We start from the raw sequence: 23,280 nt of genomic DNA, 5'->3' as shown, positions 1-23,280 counted from the left end.
CATAGTCATGACTTATGAGTATACATTGTATATTGTGGACTAAGTACATGTACTCAAGTAAAATTAGGAAGTACTTGTACTTTTCTTGAGTAATTAATTATTCTAGTACATTTATTAAACAGCTTTAGTGACTTTTTTGCTGAAAAATGTGCACAAAATTAACTTTTGACATAATGCGATCTCTAAACATTCAAATAGTGGACTAATTACTGTTTCAGATACAAAAAAGTAAAATCAATACATCAATAATTTGTGTATCAAAAGTTTGAAGTACTTTTGGTACTTTCAGTATAATTTGATCACAATACTTTTGTACTATTTAGTGAAGTAACATTTTGAATGCAGGACTTTTCCTGTAACAGAATATTTTTACAATTTATTATTGCTAATTTAACTTAAGTAAAACATCAGATTACTTCTTCCACCACTGTGTATACGCTGTTTTTGTATGTATTGCTCTACCAAGAAGAACTACTAAAAAAGTCATGGGTGTTTTATTTTGAAGGATCTTTACGGAAGTGCGTTACTTCACTGACGCTGCGAAATTAAGCTGTTGGAGATACCGAAGATATTTTCAACCACTGGACTCTATTCTTATTGACTTAAAAGCAACATAACGACACAGTGAAGTTTCACCAATGATCTGTATACTGCTGGTAGCGGGCCACGGCACCGTCTTAGAGGCTCAAATTAAGGTGAGTAGCTTGAATGTTGCGGCAGAAAGGAGATAAGCTGAAGGAGTGCAAAGTTCGGATTCGGTATGTAGCAATAACGGTACAAAGAACTACCTTAAAGAATCCCCCTTTTTACCACTTATTTACAAGTCGGCTGGTCTGTTTACCTGTTAGACCACCACCTCATGCACAGAATCACAGGGATGTTAAGTTACATTCGGCGCACATCTGACCGAACAATATTTCTGATAATCTTTAAAAAATGACATTTTTGTCATTGGCTCTGGAACGCCGTCTATCCATCTATCATTGTGGTGGAATGAAATTAAAGTTTTGTGAAAAACCTTGACTCGTATACGTTATATACCTGCCGAATTATTTTTTTAACAATTACATTCACCGAGGAAGAAAGACACAATTATGGAGCTAACTTCATAAGGTTGGCACATGATGTTCCCCAAAATAACGTTATTATTATCAGAGGGGGACGTGTTGTGTTTAGGGACACCTGTGTTTGAGTTGACGTTATTTAATATCACCTATACGTATCATACAACCCCACGTGAACACTTATCCTTTTTTTGTTTTAAATATAAAATTGTACATTATGTAAAACGCATACAATGAGCTAGGGAATCCAAAGTTTACCTTAATAACACATACTGTACTGCAGCGGACTGTTATTACTAGTTATTATAGTGTAGGACCATACCTACAGTATATAAGGCATATTTATACTTTTTTTTTCTTCAAAATACCAAACAGATCATGCATTTTAGCCATGCCTCATTTCGCTCAATTTGAAAAATGTTAGCTCTGTTTTTGCAAGGGCTGATTCTGTGAGAACCAGTGGCGTCGCCTGGCCTGGGCATTCGGGGCTTTAGCCCCGAATGTTTTTTCTTTAGCCCCGGACAATTCTCCCTCCAATAATATAATACATTAACCGTGCTTTACGTGAACCTCATCATGACATAAGAGAGGACGTAAGGACTGTAATTTCCCGTGTTCAGTGAATGCAACAGAGGCATGACACCAGACCAATCAGAGAGTTGCATGGAAATAAACGTGTGCTTGTGTCAGCTCAGCTCTGTGTGTGTGTGGTAATAGCGCATTTAGTGTGATAGAGAGAGAGGGAGACAGGGAGAGAGGGAGAGAGGGAGAAAGAGGGACCGGTGCCAGCCATGGATGTATAATAAGAACAGCAGGGACCGTGTTGTTAGCATCTGGTTAGCTAGCTGCGCTAACAGACATAAGGAGTTGTTTGTTCCACAACAAGCTGCTGGAGGAGAGTCCTGTCCTGTCAGACTGAGAGACTCAGGTGAGCTAAAGGACTCTCTAAGTGTTTAGATAGTTAACTTTAGTCTAAGTTATCTCAGTGGGTCTCAAACGGTTTGGTCACAAATTATTCAAAAGATTATTTCCGCGGCACACCTTCATATGATCATTATAGTTATAAAAAAAAATAAGAGAATAAAGGAAAAACAGTTATGAAATACTATATGGCAGTTTAAAAGGGGAGTGATTTGTAAAATATCCATAAAGAAAAAGTAAATCTGTTTACAGTTCTGTTTCATATGGGTGTTGAGAGGTGTCCATAGATCTCTTAATTTTGCTCTCAAAGTGCACCAGATTGATGCTTTTAACTTCAATATTTAAAAAAAAATCTTCCCGGGGGAGCATCCCCCCGGACCCCCTAGAGGAGGTGAGGTCCGCCCCCCCCCAAAAAATAGCACTTTACCCCTGTCTATATGCTGTGAGCTGATTATCGAGCCTTCATTGTAACAGTCGCAGGTGTACTGTGTGTGTGCGTGTGGGGAATGTTGCAGTAAAAAATTCCACTGTAGCGCCGCGGCCGCCACCACTGGGCTAAGCCCCGAATGTTTTCAGGTCCAGGCGACGCCCCTGGTGAGAACAGCACCATCTACAAGCCTGGCATATGTACTACAGCGTCTCCAGCGCTTTCGAACGGCAATGGCCCTGGCTGTCTCCTCCTGATTAGTGGAGTTGGCCCAATAGCCGTAGCGCCACTGTCCTGACGTCAGGACAGTGTTCAAATCTGGATCAGTTTTTATCAGATCCGTTGCACCCCCTTTTTTAGAGATTTGGGTATGGAGGAAAATAGAGAGGGTTGTGTTTTCTGACACTTGGTGAGTTCCCTGGAACACCGGGGACACATATTCATGTATAAAAGACGTGCAAAAGTGCATTTTGCATGATAGGTCCCCTTTAAGTAAGTACTGCACTGCTTAATTGAATTGTTACGCTACAAAAATGATTATGTTTTAAATAAGTTAGTTTGCAGATAATCATTCTCAGTAGGCTACACATGAATTAACTAATAAATGATAGAACATTATACATGTACACAGCCAGTGTATTAGCAATACTTTTACTTTTTTATTTTCTTTAAAAAAGCTCTATTGTGATTTTTGTTTTCCTATAGTGTGATATAGTATGTGTTTCTGTGCATGTAAATGGTTTGCAAACATTAAAATCCCAAAGTTCCCTCTTGAGGGAGTTTCTCTCCCACATACTAACTCCTTCTGTTCTGTTCTGTTCTAGACGAGCATGTGTACATTCCTTCTATATACTGTCATCATAGTATAGGTAGTTGAGTAACCTGTATTTGAGTTCACCTGTTTTTTTCCATCTCTCCTCTCCCAGAATGATGAAACAGGCTTATACAGCCACCTGACTGGAGTACCAAAGGCTTTACTTCCTGGCGTGGGAGGAAGGAAGATCCTCGACTTTTGGTGGGAAACCGTCAACATGTGCGTGACAGGCGCAAGTCGCCCCAACATGATACTTCCTAATTCCTGTTTTTCCTTTATTTTGAAAACATTGACTGGTTAACTTCTTATGGTCTCTCTCCAGGCGACAGCTTTTCACAGAAGTGTATTTGGTGACTAATGCGGACAAGTGAGTTCAAATATACCCATTTGGTGCTATTTTGGAATACGGAAGCCTAATGCATTCACTTGAGATTAGGGGTTGTAACGGTATCCGTGACGGTTCGGGACGAATACGGGCGGCGCGGTCCCGTGGGCTAGATCCGCGTTCATAATGCAGAGGAAAATAACTCAGAATAACGTTATTAGCACATTTTACAACTTGAGGACCGAATGTTTTTAATAAGGGCTATACAAATGTTCATACTGGGTAGTTTATTTAGTTTAAAAGAAATTATCCAACGATTTACAGACGTCTCTTTCCCAATGTTATGGCGCGTTTCCACTACAGCGCGGAGCACGGTTTAAGAGGGCTGTGACGTCAGCGGCCCGTTTTTGGTTGCGTTTCCACTTGGCCTAGTACCGGCCGGCGGTTCCTAATTCACAGTTTTTCTGGCCTCATAAAATCGTGGGTGTAGGGCCAGAGACAACGAGGCTGAGTCGGGCTGAGTATGCTAAACTAGAGAGAGAATCGCTGGCAAGGGGGCTACAACTACAACAAGATGGACATATTTGACCGTGATTTAATTGTAATACACGTTTCAAAATGATGCCGAAGTAACAACATACTGATACCGGTTAGTAAAAACCATGAATTAATGCTTTGACAAGTCTGCAGACAGACGGCAGGCGAAAAACCTTTTAAAATGCGTGTTTTCTAAATGGAGATTGGCTAAGCTAACGCAGTATATGCCTCGACCGTCCACACTCACAACAACGGCCTATACAGACATAAATAAAGCAGCGACTGTATTCGCCATGACACAGACAGTCTGTGGTTTGTACTTGTTTAACTTTTGTCTAGTTTCTGAACATATGAGGAGCTCTGAGTGCTAACAGCTAACGGCTGTGTTGTTTTTTCTGGGGTTCTCATTGAAGATTACGTCGCGGCTCCGCCTACACTGCGTTACTATAGATACTACCCCAGTTCCTAAACTGTAATGGAAATGCGCTATAAAGTGAGCCAGTCCTAACGAGGCCGAGCGAGGCCGAGCGAGGCCGTGTAGTGGAAATGCGCCATTAGTCAATGGGAAAAAGTATTTCCGGGCCCAGCGATTGATACGGAAGTGTAGTACCGCCGTTTGGCCACAACGAATATATTTTCCTCAGAGTCCGGTGCACTTCCTGGGGGCTTGGATCGGACGAGGACGGTGTGTTGGCGTTGTTCGACAGCGGTGCGGTATGCTAATGGAAACACACGCCAAACATGCTAAATCATATCAGAAGGCATCAGCCATATTTGCCAATCACCGGAGCCCGGCAAAAGACAACAGCAGTTCAAAAGCTTATCCCCGCTGTTTTTAAGAAGCCAATAGACATGAAAGCTGAGAGACCAAAATAAATAACGGAAGCTATTGGCATATATATTTCAACGGCAATGCGCACTGGAAACACTTTCTTATTATTTATTTTGTAATATTTTCAAGAAACCTTTTTGTTTGACATTTAGCTTTGTATAGATAATATGGCCATCTGAGTGTGTGTGGTACTGTTTGTGGTTTGTTTTCTAACTGTAATACAGTTAATTATTCAAATGTTAGAGTTCCTTATTTTTATACTGAAACTTGCACTACTGTTCAAAAATAAATAACAACAAACCTGGAATTATGCATTTTGGACTTTTTTTTGTTTTTTCTTGTTGTACCGAACCCGTACCGAACCGTGACCCCCCAAACCGAGGTACGTACCGAACCGTGAATTCTGTGAACCGTTACGGCCCGTCCACACAGCAGCATTAAAAAAATCTTGGATGTGGGCGTATCTGAAGCTTGGGGATTTTTTGCAAGCAAGGCACCAACAACCAATCACATGAATCTCCCGCCCCCCGACATACGAAGCAAAAAAGCCCGAAGTAAACTGGATATAAACTCCCCAAACAGGCGAAAACCTACCACTGTCTCTGCCACCTCCCTCCATGCCTGACTCCTCCGGTTTGTATCCCGGTAGGTAAATAGGGACTGGTCATAAAGCACCGGGTGATTCCCTACCGCTAATTTCTCCTCCATTTTTTGGAATATGAGGAAATGACCTGTGGTATGTCTCTCCCAGCATACACGCGGTTTGATTGGCTAGCGCTTGAACTGTCAGATTTGCATACACGGGATTTGATTGGTTGACGCTTCCACCTCAGCTTCAAAAGTTGAACATTGCTCAACTTTGAATCCTGAAAATCCTGAAAATCTCCGCTCTGCTGCCCACAATGCAGTTCGGCGAAAAGTGAGGCAAAGTGACGTCACCCCATTCAAAGTGAATAGGCAGAAGCGTTCCAAGATTTTTTTTAACGCTGCTGTGTGGACGGGCCGTTACACCCCTACTTGAGATACAAATATTTTTGCCTTTTTTAATTTACAATTCCCATAATTCTGAAAAAGTGATATTTACAAAGTGAATGTTTTATATTCTGGTGGCTCCATTCTCATTGTGTTTCACCAACCAGGTATAAGTACTATGAGCGCTGGGCCACAGCTAACGACTTCCCGGTTGAAAACATTGTGAATGACGGCAGCACGACGTTGGAGGACCGCCTCGGAGCCGTGGCTGATCTGGAGCTGGTCATCCGCAGCCGAAAGCTGGAGGACGACATCATGGTGGTATGGTGAATTCATCTACTATTGGTGTTGGAGCATCTCTATTTAAAAAGCTGCTCAGCACTGTTGGATCAGATAACTGATAAAATGTAGTCAGCTATTGCACACAAATCGCATTACATTTTTTTGTATAAGTAACAAAATCTATTGGATTTCAAAAAGATTAAAGGGCCCTATCATGCTCTTTGTGCGTTTCCTTTTCCTGTAGCGTGTTTATAGGTTTTAGTGCATGTAAATGGTCTGCAAAGGCAGAAATCCCAAAGTTCCATCCAGAGGGAGTTCTATTTCGTCCCTACTGACCGCCAGAGGCGGTGCTTTAGCACTGGATATGTCCATCGCGCGCATGTGCAGCTCGAGTGCCAATAACAACAAAGTCACTTGTGACCCACGTGACACCGGCTATATCTGCCGATGTCGTCAGAGGATCTGTTCCTTTCATCTTCTCGCTGCGCGAGAGTACCGTGGCTACATTCTTGTAGCCTACAGCGTTCAGTTTGAACGTTTGATCTGAGGGATTTCTCTGCATACAGCTGGCCGCGTGCAGCTTCGCGACGGACAGGTTTGTGTCAACTTTGTTGGTGATGGCTGTGTCCCTACACCCTCTCCCAGCTAAGTTGTCCTGATTGCTGTCTTGTTTTTTGTTTGGCTTAAGACTTTCTGGTGACGACAGTGTTCCCGCTTCCTCTCCCATAAAGTTGCCCTTATTGTGCTCTTTTGTACTTTCTGCTTGTGGCGTTGTGCCCGAGCTATCATTGGCATTTTGAGTTTCCAGCTTTAGCTGCGTTTCTCGTTTTATTTAGTTAGCAGTAGCGTGGCTCAGCCTAACTATATCGTATTTACTGCTCCTAGTACTAGACTCCTAGCACTAGGATGGGTTAGATGCAGAGAACAATCTTCACTGTGTGTGCTGTGTGCTCTGCATGTGTGGCCAGTAAAGAGGGTTTCATCCCTCCCAATATTATATTATTGCTAGTGTGCAGCCGTTTGGCTGACACTTTTAAGCACTGGCCATGGTTACTACTGTAACTATGGTTCTATGCCGTGTAGGCACTGGCCACGGTTACTACTGTAACTACGGTTCTATGCCGTGTAAGCACTGGCCATGGTTACTACTGTAAATACGGTTCTATGCCGTGCTGTTCTCTTCTTTAGAAGCTAATTATCTGGGCTTAACATTTGTGTTATTTGACTTGGACTTGCTTGATTGTTTGCAGCAGCCGCTTGGCTAACACCTTGCATATACTTTTAAGCTTCATTATTTAACTCAGCTGGTGAAGGCAGTGCTCTCGCTCCCGCTCCCGGTAACGTATTGCTTTGAATGTTAGCAGCAGCCACTTGGCTAACATCTTGCATGTTCTGCTAAGCTTCATTATTTAACTCAGCTGGTGAAGGCAGTGGTCTCGCTCCCGCTCCCGGCACTAAAAGAGGTTGTGCCCTCTAAACAGCGGCTGCCCCATTGGGTTGTCGATACCATTCCACATGCCTATGGGGCCAGTGGCCGCCCCCTGCCATCAGGGCTGAGATGCCACTCTACAAGGAGCATCTCAACATCTTGGGCTGCCCTGAGAGAGGTGCCCCTGGAGACCACCTGCGCCGCGGCGTTGTGGGCGTCTTCTGGCACATTCTCCAGGTTTTATCGGGTTAATGTCGCCACTCCCCATCCTTTGGGCGTGGTCCTTTTGCCGAGCTCCGCTGCTTCCAGTAGTGAGCAAGGGCTTGGATTCTTCATGACATGGTTGGTATAAGTCATCCAGTGCCTCTGGCGGTCAGTAGGGACGAAATAGAACGATAGTTACGTCTGTAACTACGGTTCTATGAGTCCCGGATGACCGCCAGAGTATCCTGTCACTCAGAATTCTTGTGTGCTCGCGAGAAGATTCTAGGAACAGATCCTCTGACGACATCGGCAGATATAGCCGGTGTCACGTGGGTCGCCGGTGTCACGTGGGTCACAGGTGACTTTGTTGTTATTGGTACTCGAGCTGCGCATGCGCGCTATGGACATATCCAGTGCTAAAGCACCGCCTCTGGCGGTCAGTAGGGACTCATAGAACCGTAGTTACAGACGTAACTATCGTTTCTCTCCAACACACCCGCCCCCCTGCCTCAAACTTTATTTGTCCTGCAATGGGGAAATTAACATGATTACAACAGAGGATAGTGCAGGTAAAATGAGGATAAAAATTACAAAAAATTGCTACATATGCACACGTTATTAATAACACAATAAATAAAACACAAAAACTAAATACAAATTACAGAGGTAGCTGTTACTCTTATTGCAACCTTTTAAAATGTAATCAGCTAGTAGATACTGGGTTTTTTGTTATCTGACCATGTTATTCTGATTACACATTCATCTGTTGTTACCCAACCCTGCTGCCTAGTTTGATTTCATTGTGTTGACAGGGTGTATGCTATTATAATTGAATGAATGGATGTCTTTCAGTGACGGTTTTCTCTTTGCGTGATCAGATTGCAGGAGACATGCTGTGTGCAGACCAGAACTTTGACATTGCTCAAGTGATCCGCTTCTTCAGGTCAGAGGTGATTCGCCACAATACGATTTCATCTATTAAGTGGACATAAAAGCATACAACCGAGTGTGTGTTAAGGGTTTTTATCAAGGTAAAATTGATTTTTTTAAGTCATGAGCAGCCCTTCCCTTTGTGTGTGTTGCAGCCTGGAGAGTTAATCATATACTACGAGTTGGAGGAAAGTGAGAAAAGCAGCTCCAGAGGCATAGTGGAGGTTTGCCCCGACACCCACAGGTGAGACATTATTTACCTATAGTTTAATAAAATGGAGAAGTGATGTATTTTTGAAGCATCGCAAGGTCTCCCTCGTCAAATATCAGAGAGATTTCCCCGTTGGATTTCGGAATATTGCAGAAAATATCCTTTGTGGTTTGAGGACATTTAGTAGTTTAATTAGTTATTTAGCAACTGCCGTTTTATGACACATAGAAGCTTCAGAAATTCAGTGGTGTAATTACGGACTATTTAATTTCAAAGAACCAAACTTCAAAATCTCTTCAGCTTGTTTTAACCAAATACCTTATTCCAGGCTTCTGACCACAATCACATTAAAAAAAAACGTTGACCTCGTGACGACGAATTCGGATGTTGTAAAATGCTAATTCATTTTAGAGTTTTAGGACTCATTCTACACTTCTCTAAAATGCACCACATGCTGTAACAGCAGCAACAAATGCACAGTATGTTATTTTCTGCCACTAGGGGAGGTGCTGCCTTTACCACGAATGCTTCTTCTACTTAGCGATGAGGATTTAGTGTTCATCGGTCAATAGGTTTTACTGGAAGCCAAGTTATCCACAGAGGAATTATCCAAGCCAAAACAAACAAATGAAAACCAATATAACCAATTAAACCTGTGTTTCTTCATGCGGGGGAAAATAACTTATCAGAGCGAGTGCGATCTGAGCTACAGCTAATGTTTGCTAACATAATAATTTAAGATCCAGGCCTCCAATGCCGAAAATTCTTATTCTAGATTAAAAATATGGGTTACGAACACGACCAAGATCTAAAAATGTATCGTAACAATGTAGCTGTGAACTGCATAAAAAGTCAATTAAATACAGCTTGCCTAATAGCAGACTTACACTTATGTGTGCTAAATGGAATACAGACACCATCAAATACATTTAACAGGAAAACTATTTCAAAGACATTTAAATGCAGAAATGTCTCATGTTTGACCTTTTTACAAAAGTACTTTGTGTGTGGCATTTCATTATTTTGCAGATTAGATTTTAATCTATTGTAGTGTTCTGAATCAGGGTAACACGCTTCTTGGAGAAACCTCAGGATGGGCTCACAGCGTCCCGGCTGGCCAGCGTTGTGTTTTACTGTCTCCAGAGAGACACACTGTCCCACCTGTCCGACTTCCTGCGCCTGCAGCCTCAGGCATCCTTCGGACGATTCTGGGTTCGTAAGTGCTAATTCAAGAAGTGTGACCTCAGATCAAGTTAGAAACTGTAAATGTTGCCCCCTCACAACATTAAACTGGACTTTTCTCTACTAACTAATTGCCTATGTTGTTAAGTAAACATTCATTTTGGAATTTTCATTGAAAATACATTAAATGATTACAGTGTGATTTATTTTGTTTAAAGATAATTTGTACCAGACAGATAAGTTTTTGTCAGGAGTGTAGATCTGTAGGCTTGGATATCGCTGCAGCTCCACAATACTTACTGTATATTCAAATAATATTTGAACACATATTAAGCCTTTGACCAATATTGTGCTTAAACAATTTGAATATTGCACTAGTCCATATGTGATTTCGATTAAATTCTCAATATTTGTGGAGCCGTACGAGAAATGTATAATGGGGTCAATTGACTGTAATTTTGCCCTTGTGTGATTATTCTATCTGCACATGATTTAAAAAGTAGGTTTATGGACAATTACTGTATGACCTTGATTTTCATTTTGATTAAACTTTTCGTTATCAAAATTTGACTCATTAAGATTGTAATCAGTCCCACTTTACTCCAAAAAACAAACAAGTGCATTATCATGAATGAATAAAGTAATAATAATGTGTGTTTCCTGTCTCTTCAGGAGTGGCTCGTCAATGAGAAGCAACTGGATGTGTTTGGGATGAAGCTTCCTACTGGCTTCCAGCTCATTGGACAAGTGGTTTGTATTCTACCTCAGTTCATCATCATCAGCCAGCCACAGGACTCTCCCTTTTGAGAGACCAGTGTTTTAAAACAGGCATCCACTCAGACCTCTTCCCTGTGCAAACTAATTATAGGCCAAATTGAAATTGAAGGTTTTTAGCTGGCATTTTAGAAAAAGGTTTACTTCTGTAATAGATCTTGGTAGGGTCTTTCAAAATGTTGGAGCATAGTTTAAAAAAAAAAAAGCAAAGTATTTTTTGTTATTCCTATAATTAAAAACAGTAATAATAATTATTAACAGTAGAAGATCTAAGAGCTCATTACAGATTATATAAAGTCAAGTTCTAAGTTCTAAGTACAAAGTTCTACAAAGTACACCAATCTTAATACTAAGATGTTTATATACAGTACATACACCTTAACAATAATACAATTAAAATAAAACTGGAATTGAATGAAGCTTAGCAAAGAAACCCTATTTTCCTTTTTCTGGTAAAAACTCCAGAACCAGTTTATTGACATTTTTCCATTGACCGTTTCATAAGACCAGGAAAAGGAACATTGTCATGACCTAATCTATTTTGAACAAAGCATGAGTTAATTAACATTTGTATTGTGTGCCTCTACTGTGACATGTCTCCAGGCTTTAATGTTCAAAAAGGTCTTTATTTTTCTCATACTGCCTGTGCTGCAGCACCTCTTTTCACCCTCTGTCTGAAACCAGAGCCCAGTCTGCTCTGTTACGGAAGTAAACAAAGGAGTCCAATGAAGTCCAATGGAGGAGTTTCAGGCAGGGGGGGGGAGTGTGGGATTGTAGCCTTAGCAGACCATTTACATACAGTTGAGGCCTAAATTATTAGCCCCCCAGGAGTTATGGAACATTTTCCTAAAATTCTTCCCAATGTTTCCAGCATTGATAAAACTTGATATAATCAAACATTCACCAGTGCTATTTAGTAGCTTTTGGTAGATTTTGGAAAATAAAATGCGTTTTTAGGCTTGCTTTATATCAAATATAGTGAAAAATGGGTTGGTCAAAAATATTAGCCCCCATGTGAATTTTTTTTCAAAACACACCTAATCAATCAATCAGCTTTCAAACCACACCTAATCAACCAATCAGCTTTCAAGCCACACCTGAGCATTCAATCAGCATAAAAGGACTCCAAGAAACAGGCACTTGAATACCTTATTGAGAGGGACTATACTACTACTCCTACTCACCATGCCAAAGACAAAGGAAATCAGTCTTGAGCTCAGAAAGAAGACAGTGGAGGCTCATGATAAGGGGGAAGGCTATACTGCTATTTCCAAGCGCTTCACAATGTCTAGAACTGCTGTACGTTGCATCATTGCGAAGTACAAGGAGACACATTTTGTAAGAAACAAACCTAGGCGTGGTCGAAAGCGCAAGATTTTCAAGAACTCTGGAGAGGAAAATAGTCAGATGTCAGCAAGAATCCCCGGACATCTGCCAAGATGATTGTTGCTGACCTGGCCTCTTCTGGAGTTGATGTTTCAAGGAACACAGTTGTGAGGGCTCTTCATCGTGGTGGGCTTCAGGGCCATCGTCCCAGAAGAACCCCATTACTCAAAGAGTGGAACATCAGAGCCAGACTGAGGTTTGCCCGTGAACATTTGAAAGGTAAAGATGAGTTTTGTAAGTCTGTGGCTTTGGTCTGATGAGACTAAACTGGAACTGTTTGGGCACATGGATGTTGCTTATGTTTGGCGAAGAAAGGGAGAGGCCTTCAACCTTAAGAACACATCATGCTGTGGGGCTGTTCTGCAGCCTCAGGCACAGGGAGCCTTGTTCGGGTGCAAGGCATCATGAAAAATTAAAATTATGTTGACATTTTGAGGGATAATATGAAAAAATCTGGTCTTAGTCTTCGCTTAGGTCGTCGCTGGGTCTTCCAACAAGACAATGACCCAAAGCACACATCACAATTGGTTCAACAGTTCCTAAAGGACACCAAAACCAAGGTGCTGGAGTGGCCCGCACATAGCCCAGATCTTAATCCTATTGAGAATCTGTGGCGGGTGCTCAAAGTGAATGTCCATGCTCGGAAACCACGCAATTTGGACCAGCTGGAACAATTTGCAATGGAAGAATGGGCCCAAAATCCCTCAAGAGACCTGTGCCACCTAGTAAAGAACTACTCTAACGGCCCGTCCACACGGCGGCGTGCGTTGAAGCTTCAACGCTTCTGCCCCATTCACTTTGAATGGGGGTGACGTCACGTTTCGCCGAACTGCATTGTGGGAGCGAAGCGTAGCTTCAGAAGCGTTGCTCGCTGCAAAAGTTGAGCAATGTTCAACTTTTGAAGCTTCGGCGGAAGCGTCAGCCAATCGAATCATATGCCAGTACAAGCTCTAGCCAATCAAACCGCGTGCTTGTGTGTCCGGGGCGGGAGATTCATGTGATTGGTTGTTGGTCGAGTTTCAGCCCCCCCCCGCCAGCAAGCTTCAACGCACGCCGCCGTGTGCAAGGGCCGTAAGAGGTTGTTGTCAGTTGTGGCTCAGAAAGGGTACACTATTGACTATTAATGGCCTGGGGGCTAATATTTTTGACCAACCCATTTTTCACTATATTTGATATAAAGCAAGCCTAAAAACTTATTTTATTTTCCAAAATGTACCAAAAGCTATTAAATAGCACTGGTGAATGTTTGATTATATCAAGTTGTATCAATGCTGGAAACATTGGGAAGAATTTTAGGAAAATGTTCCATAACTCCTGGGGCGCTAATAATTTAGGCCTCAACTGTACACTGAAACCTATTTAACACACTACAGGAAAGGGAAAACCCCCAAAACACATACGGGTCTCTTTATATTCTTAAAGTGGACTAAGTGGCTGTCCTTTTGATCCTTAGTGATGATAAAGAGAGATTTATTTTGAGTCTAAACATAGTTGTTTGCCTCTTTAACAGGATATTTAAAGCCAAAACATTGTCAATGTTTCTTAGGTGATTAAAGGTTGTTTTGGTCACTTTATTCATGTGTTGCCATGCATGTTACTTCTGATTTAATATAGTATCCCTCTGATTACATTCAAAGCCCTTTAGTAGTTCTAACATCTTTTCTTTCATCCTCTTGAAATCTCAGGGCCTGTCAGACTACACCAAGTGGCTCACCCACTACTCCACCAAGCAACAAGACAACCCTGCTAAACCAATCACATACAGATCCTTTGCCCGGTAAGAAAAACCTCAACACAACGCACTCAAACTGTCCCTCCTTCCTCCTACCCTCACAACAAGAGCCCTACAACCTGAAAGACACTATATGAACAGATTTCAAAACATATGATGCTTCACAGGGTTGGATTGATGGGGAACCCCTCGGATGGCTTCAACGGGAAAACCATCGCCATGTCCATCTCTAACTTCTGGGCCGAGGTCACTCTTGTGGAGAGCCAGACTTGGTAACACTTACAAATTCAGAAGTAAAAAAATAGAACTTCATCTGGGACATATTGTGGAAAACATTTGTGAATTTCTGTGACTCTGTAGGTGTTAGTCCCTCATCCCCTCAACGACCCCACAGAGTTTGGAAAGCTTGCAAGATCTGTTCTGCATCAGCAGGAAGGAAGGGTGAGTACATCACACGTGAAATGAGCAAAAATACACGAGTCATGTTCAGGCTTTTTTCTACATGTTCTGTTCCCCCCCCCCCCACCTGTAGGTACCTGGGAGGTCTGCGGCTGCTGCAGGCTACCTGCAAGAAGTTCCTACCAGTTCTGCTCCAAACAAGGGTAAGGTCAGATTATTATTGGATAAAATATTTAATTTAAATATTAGCTTTAGCATTCTTTTTACCTCCAACTTTGTATATCATATACATTATATATCACCCACGGATACTGCTTTAACTTTCTCCAACACTATGGGTTAATTTTGCAATTTAAAATAGTGAATAATAAATTAAGTTTTCAGATAATTTTGTTGAGTGATAATAGAATATTGTAAAAATACTTAGTTACAATTAAAAGCACTGCTTTAAATACATGACGTATTTATTAAAACAATCTGACACTGTGGGGCTCTCCCCTGAATCAAGCCAACTGAATAGTTCTATCATTTCAAAAAAATTTGTATTCACCCTGAATCAAAGATATTTGTATCATATCTGTGTGTTCTGTGTGCAATACTCAATACATACATATATGAAAATACAATAATAATAAAAAACGTTTTTGTCTTTTTATATGTTTTAAAATAATTAATCCTAAATTAATTTTAATTTTATTTATTTAACTTAGCTTACCTTATTTGTTAATGAGAGTCACACTAGCTTATAATGCTCCTTCAATGTCTGCTGTGTGTTTTTTCCACAGTATTGCTTTGACAAAGCAGAACTTCACACTGAAGTATGACACCAACATTCCTCGGCAAGTGGTGAGCAGCCATTTTAAATACTGGATAACAGTCAGTGTATTGGTTCCTCATGTGAAAACCTTCCGTAATGATGAAATGATCTGTCTCTAATTTACTGCAGGGCCTCGCTGGAAGCAGGTAAAACATTCTGTCTGATGATTTGGATAAGGTCATTTTAGGTAATTTTCTATGCCTTTTTATTTAAATAATTGACGGCCCTCTTATTTCACAGTTGCCATCGTCTCAGCTACTCTGAAGTGTCTCATGAAGTTCTACAATATCACCGACAATGTAAGGATTTGTCCCATCTGATGGAGTTACCAAAACATCAAAGCTATCTGGACTTTTCAGTTACACCTTACCACTACAGCAGATTTAAAAAAAAAAAATGTTAATAGTTTATATTAGCAGGGGCAATGCACATTAATGAACACTTGCAAAAAAATGCAAATAGTGTAAATATGCCGGATTTTAGCTTGGAGCTAATTTCCATCTGCAGTCCCCTCACATAAAACATTTAAGAACATGACAATTATACACATAGCAAAGACAAATACATGATATGCAAAAGAGCAAGAGCAGCACACACAAGTATTTACCACATAGCAGCACGTACATATGTAGCAGCAAAGAGCTACATAAAGTGCAAGAGGAGATACCCCTGTGTTAAAGTGCATTCAGCAGTGATTGCACGTCTGTTTGTTTCTCAACCATTCTTTGAGGTGACCTTTTAAAAACTATTGAGAGTGGGACAATCCCGTATCTCAGTTGGGAGGCTATTCCACAATGAGCTGCCTTTAATGGAGAGGACATTTTGTCCTAAAAGGATTAAAAACAAAAACATATGATGAAACAAAAGATACAAATATACATAGCCGAGGAAGGGGGTTAATAATTTGAGAAAATAATATCAGAGATAGTCACTGATGTAAGACACGAAAAACTCATCACAGAAGTTTAAATAACATTAGTGAGGTGTGGAGTTATTCTTTTAAAGTAGATTTAATTTTTATTTTAGAGATTATCCAAGTTATTTATTTGTTTTTAAAGATATGTTTGGCCTAAAGAGTGCCTTTTATTGAGAGATACAGTGTTGAAAGGGTGGAGACAGAGGGGTCGACAATGCCTTTAAGTTCTGTGTGCCGGACTCGAACTCGCGCACTCTGGCAGCGGATACCACATACGGGTCACCTGATAGCTCAGTGGTTAGAGCTGGCAGCCAAGATTTTTTTTGTTTAAGATTAAGTTGATTTTTGTTTTACTTTTTTTACTGAATATTACCCCTCTTTCCCTTCATATTGTTGATAACTGAAATGGCCCTGATATGCTGTCATATCTTTCCGCTGTTTGTCATAATGAAAAAACCATCAGCTGCAATTGTGTTTCTTTGTAATCATCAAAGTCTTTTTTAAACAAATGAAATGAAAGACTCCAAAGGAGCTTAGTCAAATACTAAAGCTCAATAAGATACCGTTGCTGTGTGGCCTCAATCAAGAAATCTGCATGCTCTTTTGTTGAAGCTTAATACAATCCATTTATTTTCTGAGCATGTGCATTATAAAAGTAAAGTCCATACAATGCTAGCAGTGTTCCACACACGTTGCTAGTGATGGGAATTACGGCTCTTTGAAGGGAGCCGGATCTTATGGCTCCGTTCCTTTCCGAGAGCCGTCAAAGAGCCGTTTTTTTAAAAAGTGGCGGTTGGAGATTATTTGTTGACCCTGCTTTTAAATTATATTTTGGCTTACACAAATGTTGCACTCCGCTTTATCATTGCTGCAATTTTTCGCGATTGCTCATTTTTTCACCCGAAACACACGTCGTCTACCTGTACCACTGAAGAATGGCTCTCACCAAGTACGACTCGGTTCCCTTCGTTTGTACCAAAGAGCCGCTCAAAAGATGTTCGCGAACGTAACATCACCACACGTTGCTGCTACAGACGGGTAAAAAAAACGGTCAAAACACACCCCAATCATATGACACAGCACCTCTAAATACTGTATCTCTGCCCTTGGCAATAGGACAGTGACACATTACGCACAAACATAATAACACACAATTGTGACAGATTAGACCCAAACATGACCCCTCATTAATATGGCTTAGTCTTACATGGTAAAAAAACACAAAAAAAACACTTATTTTTTTATTACATATAATGTGAAAATGACATACAAGGTATCTATTGTGTCTTTAACTTGTTTATGTATCTCCTATTTGACCTCTCCAGGATCTCCCAAAGCCGATCCGAGCCAACTTCATCCTCAACGTGGAGACTGATGAGCTCTTCATCACTGCGGGCCTGCAGGGACAGAGTTGTTCAGGTCAGTAAATAAATAAACTCTCCACAAATGTACCGTCACAACATCGAACCATGTCACTTAACTTAAATTCAATACTCCTTTGTCTTTACAGGTGTATGAAGGCTTGTCTACATGGATTTCAGCAGAAGAATCTCATGGCAGAGCAGGGCTACGGTATTGAAGTCAACATCTGTCCGTGGATGATAAGGTGAATGATACAAAGAAATGTCTTTCCTAATGTGTGTTTCCTGTTGTCAGGAACTATGTTTCTATGGACATGAGTGGGCTCCCACACTTTTGGCTGGCTTACCTGAGCGACCCCAGCGACTCTGGACGCATCCACAGCAACATCAGACAGCGCTGGCTCAGTGGTGAGTCTTCTTATGGAAAATGACTCAGCAAATCTTCACTGCTAATTAAAGAGGCCCTATCATTGCTTTCCTGTAGTGTTTTATATAGGTTTCAGTGCATGTAAATGGTTTTGCAAAGGCTTTTAAACAATACCAAAGTTCCCTCCAGAGGGAGTTTCTCTTTCACACCCCTTTAGAAGATACTGTCTTGTATAATTGTGTTTCCCCTTTAGGATTAACTTTTCCTACGTAGGTAATGCCCAGACATTTCAGTTTTTCTATAAACGAACAAAAATCCTCAGTTCCTCTTAAAAAATAATATGCAAGCTCATGTGCATATTTCCATATTTCTGTTCATGTTGGATTATTAAAAGGAAATAGTTAGTTGGACTACTTTCATGCTGCTTGTCTTTCCACAGGGGAAGCCTCTGGTGTCGAGGCCATGAGAGTTTTGCTGAGCTCACCGATCAAGCAAGGTTGGTTTGAGCACTTTGAAGTGGATTGTTGATCAAGAATGTATGCAATAAAAAGCACTGGGGTAGGTTGGTTAAAACATCTCACGCAAAAGCTGACCACAATTATGTCTGGCCTTTTTTCAAACTGTCGTGAAATGGCTTTGGGATTCCTGAACCCTTAATCTAAGTAGGGAACGAGCCCTTACTCCACATGAAGGAGTTCAAGTATCTGTTGGGGACGATGGTAGGTGAGATGGGCCGGGAGAATCGGAAGCAGTATTGCAGTCGCTTTACAGCATAGTTCTGAGCCAGAAGGCAGAGCTCTCAATCTACCGCTCTTGTTCCTACTCTCACCTATGGTTAAAGAACGAGATCGCGGATACTAGCAGCCGAAAACGGTTTCCTCCCGGGGTGGCTGACATCTCCCTTAGGGATAAGTGAGAATTTAAATCATCTGGGAGGAACACGGAGTAGAGCCTAGTAAGGATGCCACCAGGCCGACGTTTCGAGCACGTCCAGCTGGGAGGAGACCGAGGGGTAGACCTAGACCAGGTGGAGGGACTATGTCTCCACGCTGGCCTAGGAGTGCCTTGGAATCCCCCAGTCAGAGCTGGTTGATGTGGCCGGGGAAAGGGACTCTGGAACTGCTTCCTCCATAACCAGACTCTGGATAAGCGGTTGAAGATGGACGGACGAAGGGACGGACGGACAGAGAACCGATGGATTCCTTGACTTGTTGTGTGAAATACTGTGGAAGTGTTTTTGGCTATGTTGTGACATTTCAGAGATGGGACCATTAGATGTGAAGCTGATTCAATATTGTTCTCTCCTCAGGATGGCTCTACAGGACAGAGACTGGAGGCGCCTGGCTCAACTGATGGACCAGAACTTTGAGCTGCGGAGGTAAATAGTATATTTTGATGTTAGGCATTAGGCAGAAGGTTCTACAGGTACACTCTTAGCTACAGTAACAACATATCCCACAGGTCTGTGTACACTGATGACTGTCTGGGTCCGGGGAACCTGAAGATGGTTCAGCTGGCGAGGCAGGTCGGTACTGAAATGTTCTTCCACCTGCTAAGAGCAAGCATTATTTATTAATTCACACTTTTATCCATCTCCATCTGTGTGGAGTGTTTTTCTATTTATGCATTCATGAAGTTTTAATGCTCGTTGCAGTTTGGATCGGCGGTGAAGTTACCCGGCAGTGGGGGAGCCGTGGTGGGTCTGTGTCTGGATGAAGAGAAACTGGTAAGACTACATTATGTGAGATTGGAGCCTCATATTTATTTTCTTCGTCTTGGTTCCCTTTGTACTCCATTAGATATGAGTAATTTAAAACCTTTATTGACACTACAGAACAAAGCAGTGAGCATTTTGCATAATGCACATCCCCGAGAACACACAAATTAACTGTTTATTGTCGAGGCTGTTAAAATGTAAAGATTTAATTGAATTACAGACTTCTTTAGTTATGCATAAAGCAAAAAATACCATACTGCCAGAAAATATCCAAAACAAATTTGTTTTAACTTCAGAGGATGAGCAACTTGGATGGAAATGTAACTTTTTGCACAGACTACCTTAAAGCAGCTATGTATCTCTGTAGTTGGCGTTAAACTGTGGAATTCATTACCAAATGATTTAAAGGGCTGTAAGAACATCTTTAGGTTTTATAAAATGTATAAAGAAATACAAATTAGACAGAATAAAGATGTCAGGTAACCCGTGTTGCTGAAGGTACAGAAGATTGTTATGTTGACTTTTGATTTTGGTTTCATGTTTCTCTATTTTTAAGCAGCTGTGACTTTTTTTTTATGAGTAAGGGGCCGGTAAAATAAGATTTTCTTCTCCCTGTTCCTTTCCATCATGGGCTATAAACATTGCATAAAGTGTACATGTTTTGTTTTATAATTGCAATGAGTGGAATAAACTAATGAATACAAAATAAATAAAAATAGATGAGTTAACCCTTACCTTAGTAAACAGGAGAGCTAAGCAGACATGTTCTATGGATCAGAGGGTGATGTGTAGTCACAGAGCACATTCTAAACGTCTGAAACCATGATTCTAGTTTCTGATGAAATCAAAAGAAATCCTCATTAAAATTCTCTGCTAAAGGAAAGACTTTTTAATTTGTGTTTCCATGTAGGGATGTCCAATGTTGGCTTTGTTAACCCTTAATTAATGAATGTAGTATTTCTTTCAACAATACTCTACCTGATTTTGGCTCCATCCCAACAATAATAAGTTATTTTGACAAAAAAATGCTCAGAAAACCAAACAACTTTAAAATAGTGAGCATATTTCCACGTAAAGGAAGTTATATGTCTTGCAATAACACTAGTATTTAGATGACTTCAAATCTAAAGTAACATTTCCTTATTTTCTTTTTTCTGCATTTATACCTTTTACATTTTCGCAGAATTTTAAATTCAACATTCAAAGTAACCACAAATATTATGTCAGCGTGCAGTGTCTAATGGCTGGGGCCAAAGTTAGTCCGTAATATCGAAAATGTTTAGAATAAATTCTCCCTTTACCTTGCCGTCAAAAAGCCCTTTTTTGATGCTCTTTTCGAAGCCATCTTTGACAAAAACGGTATTTCTTGCTTGCGGAACATGAAGGTTGCAGGATGGTTAGTAGTTTGTGTTATTTAAAGGGTTATTTCAGATACATCAGAGTCATAAATAAAACAAATTAAAAAAATGAACCAATCGAGGCAGCAGTGGAGCAGCAAATCCCAAGTTCTGCAAGGTTTTGTTAGTAGATCCAAACTATTCCTAACGTCACAGTATGTCAAAGCTCAGGCCTTTTTATAATTCCATATAGTGTCATTTGACAGGATCTTGGACTTGAGGTCTTAAGATTTAACAGTAATTAACCTGTTATAGTTTGCAAATTCTGAGTGTGTACTTTATTTGTGAATCAATGCTGTTTAATGCAGTCTGTGTTTTGCCCACTAGGTGGAAATGAGGCAAGCTTTCCAGGAGGCAGGCTGTGTCTTCTGTGTCATCGCTCCATACAACCCATCTGCCAGCACTGTGGGCGGCCAACACTAGCCTCACATCTCCCCACGACTCAGTCAGGGCTACCCGAGGCCAGCTCATGGCCATCGGCTGGATATGGCAGAGTGCAACCCTCAGTGAGGCCCAATATCATTTCATAGCCCTTATTACTAAAACAGACAGCGGAGATCATGATTGTTTTATGATCAAATGTGTAAATGTCCCCTCTGTGGGATGAATAAAGGTATTCTGATACATGAAAATATAAGAAAGCCATTGTTAAAAAAGGAAAATCAGGGTTGCCATTAGGTGATTAAATCTTTGGGGATACTGTGTGTAATTATTAATCAGATTGATCAAATGGTGCTTTATCATCCATCAGGATTTGCGTCACTTGATCTCTGGACAAAAGAGAGTCTGCATATTTTACATTTTTATTTCAGATTATATGACAATGATGATCACATGGAAATGTAAGGTTCTGCACGAGAATGACCTTGAGTCAAATATATCAATCGCAGTAATGTGAAAATTATGTAATTATTTTTCTACATGTGATATTTTATAGATATTATCTTTGTATAATCTAATGTAATTTTTTTACACAAATTAAAAAGCAACTGTATCGTTGTCAGTGTTTTTCTCAGTTTTATTGTTCACCTGTAATAGTCATGTACCAATTCCAATTCTCAAAGCAACATTATTCAACCTGTACATAAATATAGTCTATACAGTAGTTCAAACTAGTTTAAATAACCAATAAGCAGAAGTGGGTCAAGTCCTCAGATCTTGCACTTAAGTAGAACAACTACCAGAGTGAAGGAATACACTGTTAGAAGTAAAAGTTCTGCATTCAATATGTTACCTTAGTAAAAGCACAAAATATATACTTAAATTACCAACAGTTTAAAAGTACTCGCTTTGCCCATTTCAGAACAATATATATTATATATTTTCATTATAATCATTGATATATCAATGTGTTTATCAAGCCCTGTAAAGGTGGAACAAATGTTTTTTTTTTTTTTTTTTAATGTATTATTGATTTACTGCTGAGTAGCATGTGAATTGAATCCAGGTGTAACTTTAGTCTTATTAATTAATAATTGATCATATTTAATTGATCATTAATCCATATCTGCTAAATAAATGTAGTGGAGTAAAGTACAATATTTACCTCTGAATTGTAGTGGAGTTGTATTACAAGGTAACATAAAATGGAAATACTCAAGTAAAGTACTAGTACCTCAGAATTGTACTTAAGTAGGCTACAGTACTTTAGTATACTTAGTTACTTTACACCACTGCCAATAACATTATATGATCATTTTTTCCTTTAACCCTCTCATATATTGTGTACTATTTCCCTGTACTGTGTGTATTCAGTGAGCAGATCTAATTTGCAGTTTCCTCCAGTGGGCGGAGTAGCAGGGCTCTGCCTGGCCGCACAGCGCTGCTCTCAGCTCCGCTCCGTGTTGTTGCCTTCCCCTCTCACTCATGCGGACCCGGCCGACGCTCATGGACTAGCTGGAGGTGTGGTGGTGGACTGTATCGGGTTTGTAGCGGAGTAGGGGACCCAGTGGACCATGGCTGCCAAAGAGGACCTCTACAGTAAAATCCTCCCTCGGAGGCTCCGGCAGAACCGACCGGGTTCAGTGAAATGTGGCTCCAACCTGGACGTGCTGTTATCTATGGGCTTCCCCAGACCGAGAGCGTAAGTAGCCTGACCTTAACCCCGTATGTGTGTGTTGGCTGGGGGATTACATGCCTCTCAGAGGTCGACCGGGGACCAGGCGGGGACACGGCCGGTGTGTGACGGTTTTGTTGTGGGAGTTAGCGGACGGGTCACACGCAGCATCACTCCACTCTCTTGCCGTTTCCCTGCGTCGCTTTTCACTGTGAGCAGCTAGCTGTT

General features: G+C 40.9%; 1 protein-coding gene across 1 annotated transcript; it reads left to right on the top strand.

Annotated features, from left to right (window-relative positions):
• The first annotated feature begins 545 nt into the window (after positions 1-545).
• LOC117468988 lies at positions 546-21,941 on the top strand. The gene is made up of 23 exons (XM_034113379.1): positions 546-695; positions 3,339-3,445; positions 3,549-3,593; positions 6,060-6,213; positions 8,686-8,757; positions 8,893-8,981; positions 10,013-10,160; positions 10,803-10,880; positions 13,976-14,067; positions 14,190-14,294; positions 14,555-14,629; positions 15,207-15,260; positions 15,368-15,384; positions 15,479-15,537; positions 17,480-17,577; positions 17,665-17,760; positions 17,811-17,923; positions 18,136-18,151; positions 18,322-18,378; positions 19,192-19,260; positions 19,344-19,407; positions 19,537-19,608; positions 21,324-21,941. Exons 1-23 carry the CDS (start codon positions 639-641, stop codon positions 21,417-21,419), a joined length of 1,833 nt encoding a protein of 610 aa, XP_033969270.1. The 5' UTR covers positions 546-638; the 3' UTR covers positions 21,420-21,941.
• The last annotated feature ends 1,339 nt before the right edge of the window (positions 21,942-23,280 follow it).

The sequence above is a fragment of the Trematomus bernacchii genome, unplaced genomic scaffold (genome assembly GCF_902827165.1).
Source record: "Trematomus bernacchii unplaced genomic scaffold, fTreBer1.1, whole genome shotgun sequence".
Lineage (NCBI taxonomy): Eukaryota > Metazoa > Chordata > Actinopteri > Perciformes > Nototheniidae > Trematomus > Trematomus bernacchii.
Note: the sequence above shows the minus strand (reverse complement) of the source record. Positions and strands in the feature narration are given on the sequence as shown.